Source organism: Vigna radiata, unplaced genomic scaffold, assembly GCF_000741045.1.
Source record: "Vigna radiata var. radiata cultivar VC1973A unplaced genomic scaffold, Vradiata_ver6 scaffold_477, whole genome shotgun sequence".
Taxonomy (NCBI): domain Eukaryota; kingdom Viridiplantae; phylum Streptophyta; class Magnoliopsida; order Fabales; family Fabaceae; genus Vigna; species Vigna radiata.
This window is the reverse complement of record NW_014543791.1, coordinates 65,358-69,119: the sequence shown is the minus strand read 5'-3', so window position 1 is coordinate 69,119 and position 3,762 is coordinate 65,358. Positions and strand designations below refer to the sequence as shown.

General features: G+C 47.8%; 1 protein-coding gene across 1 annotated transcript; it reads right to left on the bottom strand.

Annotated features, from left to right (window-relative positions):
• Positions 1–2,104: 2,104 nt before the first annotated feature.
• LOC106754780 lies at positions 2,105–3,178 on the bottom strand. Its single transcript, XM_014636842.1, has one exon. It carries the CDS (start codon positions 3,176–3,178, stop codon positions 2,105–2,107), a length of 1,074 nt encoding a protein of 357 aa, XP_014492328.1.
• Between the last annotated feature and the right edge of the window lie 584 nt (positions 3,179–3,762).

The following is a 3,762-nucleotide window of genomic DNA, read 5'->3' as shown; positions in this document are numbered from 1 at the left end:
TAGGTCCGGTTTCCTGAGGATCCTGGCGACAGGATGATTGGTTCGGACGACAACTTGATGGCTTTGAAAGTATGGGCGAAGCCGTCGGGCCGCTGTAAGCAAGGCCAATGCCACTTTCTCTACCTGTGAATATCGTTCTTCGGCCCCCTTCAAGGTTCTGCTAACAAAATAGATGAGTTTAAATACCGGTGTTTCCTGTATGAGGACGGCACTTACCGAATGACCGGACGCGGACAGATATAATTGTAAGTCAAACCCCACTTCCGGACGGCTCATGATAGGCGGGTTGGTCAATATGTTTTTTACGGCGGAGAAGGCCGCCTCACAGTGATCGTCCCAATGTCAAGGAACGTTTTTCTTCATGTTGTTGAGTATCGGCTTGATGTGCTCGGAAAGCCTCGGTATAAACCGTGATAGAGCGGTGAGGCGTCCGACTAGGCATTGAACTTCTTTCAATTTGGTTGGGCTTCTCATTTCCAAGATTGCTTGGCATTTGTCCGGGTTGGCTTCGATTCCACGGCTTGTTAGCATGAAACCAAGAAATTTACCTGCTGATACTCCGAAGGTGCATTTGGACGGGTTGAGGCGTAAACCGTACCTTTTGAGTTGCTGGAAGACCGATGTCAGATCTCGTAAGTGTTGCTGATGGAAACAGCTCCGTACGACCATGTCATCTACATAAACCTCCATGCAACGTCCGATTTGATTGTGGAAGATTTTATCCATGAGTCGTTGATAGGTTGCACCTGCATTTTTTAGACCAAATGGCATTACCTCGTAGCAATAATTAGCTTGCTCAGTGATGAAAGCCGTGTTGTCTCTATCCGGAGCGTACATCGGAATTTGGTTATACCCAGAGTATGCGTCTAAGAAACTGAGGACCATGTGACCGGAGGCGCCGTCGACCGGTGTTTAGATCGGTGAAATCTACACACATTCTCCGTCGACCGTTCGACTTTTTAACCATGACCACATTTGCCAACCAAGTGGTGTATGTTATTTCGCGGATGAATCCGGCCGAGATCAGCTTGTCAACTTCCTTTTGTACTGCCACCCTTTTTTCAGTGCCGAGCCTTCTTTTCTTCTGAGCTACCGGTTGAGCCTCTCGAAATATGGATAGCTTGTGAGTGATAACGTCGGGGTGGATGTCGGGCATATTTGAGGCGCTCCATGCAAAGAGGTTGTTGTTGGTTCGTAACAGTGTGGTGAGATTGCTTTCATCCACAGGAGTGAGGTCAGCTCCTATGTTAGTAATTTGATCGTCATTCTTCCCCAGGACGAACGATTTGATCTCCCCCTGGGGTTGAATCCGGTCATCTGTGTTGGTCCTCGGGTCCAGGTCGACCAGTATAGCTTCAGGTCTTCTCTCCTTCCTGTAAGTCGTGGCTTTTAAGGAAGCGGTGTAACATTGTCGAGCGGTTTTCTGATCTACTCGAACGGTGCATATTTCACCCCTTCGGGACGGGAACTTCATGGCTAAATGAGGAGTTGATACAATCGCTCCGAAGGCGTTCAGGCATGGACGTCCGAGAAGAGCATTGTACGAAGTATTGGCTTCTACTAACAAGAAGCGCACACGAATTTCTTTGGATTGGTCATCGGTACCCAGGCGGGTTCTCAGGTCGAGGTATCCCCGGGTGTCAACGCGTTCTCCTGCAAAACCAACAATCTGCTCGCGAAAGGGTGTTACGGCCTCTTCTACCAGGGCCATCTTCTGGAATGTTGTCCAGTATAGAATGTTGACAGAGCTTCCTTGGTCAATTAGGACTTTGCTCACATCATACTCCGCAATTCGGGCGGTAATGACCATAGGATCATCCTGTTCCGAGTCTAGGGCGTGAAAATCTTTGTCGGTAAAGGTGATGTCCGGCATAGACAAAGGATTTCAGGCTATCGTGTGGACGCTACGCAAGTTCCGCAAGTGTCTCTTGCGGGCAGAAGATGAGGCTCCTCCCCCGGCAAAGCCTCCTGAGATGGTGTCAATGCAACCCTTTGGGGTCGTGTCTCGTTTTCTGGATCTGCTTCTCGAACGCTCTCGAGGACGTTCGGGTTTTCAGCGCGAAGGCTCGGGACTTCTCCTAAATTTTCTAGGGGAACGCCCCCGTTAGCCCGTCTCTGCTTTAACAAATTCTCGCAGGTACCCCGCATAGACCAATCTTTCTATCTCATCTTTAAGTTCTTGGCAACCTTCCGTGGAATGTCCTTGGTTATCATGAAACCGACATATCTTGGACGCGTCCGCATCTCTAGGCGTACGCCTTTTGTGAATGGTGATTAGGTTGGCTTGGACGGCTTTGTCGAACACCTTTTCCCTTGGAGTTGTAAGGTGTGCATAGTGGTCATAGCGAGGACCGAGCAGGGCTTTTAGTTCTCTTCGATGGGGCCTTTGATTACGACCTCTGTCACCCGATCGTCTATCATCACGTTTAGTATCTGTGACCGGAGCTTCGATCTTCTTCCGGTAATGTCGTTGATCCTCCATTTTGATGAATTTGGTCATTTTTTCTTGTAATTCTTCCATAGTTTTCGGCAATTTGGCATATAGATTTTCCGAGACAAATCCTGGTTTGAGGTAGTTGGGGAGATTGTTGATAATGAACTCATGGGAGACACCTTTCACCCTTCTGGCTGCTTCCGAGTATCTGCGCATGAATGCCCTTAGCGTTTCGTCTCTCCCTTGTTTGAGATTGACGAGTTCGGCAGCGGACACCCTTTCCCTCCGGTTGGCCGAGAATTGTCTTTTGAAAAGAGTGGTGACAGTATAAAAACTGTTAACAGAATTCGGAGGAAGAGTATAGTACCATTCTAAGGCTTCGTCTTTGAGAGACAGGGAGAAGGCCCTGCATTTGACTGGATAGCTGTTGGAGTAGAAAGTCATGGAGTCAATGAAATTTCGGAGATGGTGTTCTGGATCCGTCGTCCCGTCAAATTTTTCAATTTGAGGGGGTGGTCGATCGGGCATTATGGTTTGCATAATATCTTCAGTGAAAGGTAGCAGTTCAGGCGATCGGGGAGGGCGACCGCTATCATCATGGTGGCGGTTGTTCCGGACGTTGTGGTGGCCATTATTGTGGTTGCCAGTGTGGCTGTTGTCCTCTGTCATCTCCGGTCGTCTTTCTTTAAGTTGGGCTATTTCTGCAACAAGTTTCTGATGTGCCTCCTGTTGCTGACGAATCATCTGGGTCTACTGCTCCAGTTGAGCCTGAAGCCGTGTTATGAGTTCTATATGATCAGTATCGTCCATGCTTCTGGTGGTCACCATTGGGAGTCTTCGCTTTCGGCCCCACGGTGGGCGCCAAAATGTTTCGGTAGGAATTTTCTGGGACCGAAAGCACTAACTTCGATGACGCAATTTCACTTCCTTCTGATGCGAGATCTCCAATTGCCTTCGTCGTCCGTCCGTCAAACTCTGATCTTTTTTCGGGAGGGGGGCGGTACCTGTTAAGGCACTCCGACGATCAAGTTAGATGTCGGTGTAGGAAGACCTTCTGTCCTCAGCAAGTGGATGCTTAGAACGGAGAGAGGGTGAAACTCAATCAAGTGTGAGAGTATAAGTGTGCGAGAATATCAGCGTTAGCATCAACGTACCTTGTTTGGAGCCTTTAGTTCTTTACTTATAAGCTTTGGATTGATATGAGATTAACAGAATAAAATAAAATATAAACAGAATAAAATATAAACGAACTTTACCCGATATATCTCATTACCTGATATATCTCAACTAATATTATATTATTATATTCTTGCGAGATGGTGGGCCTC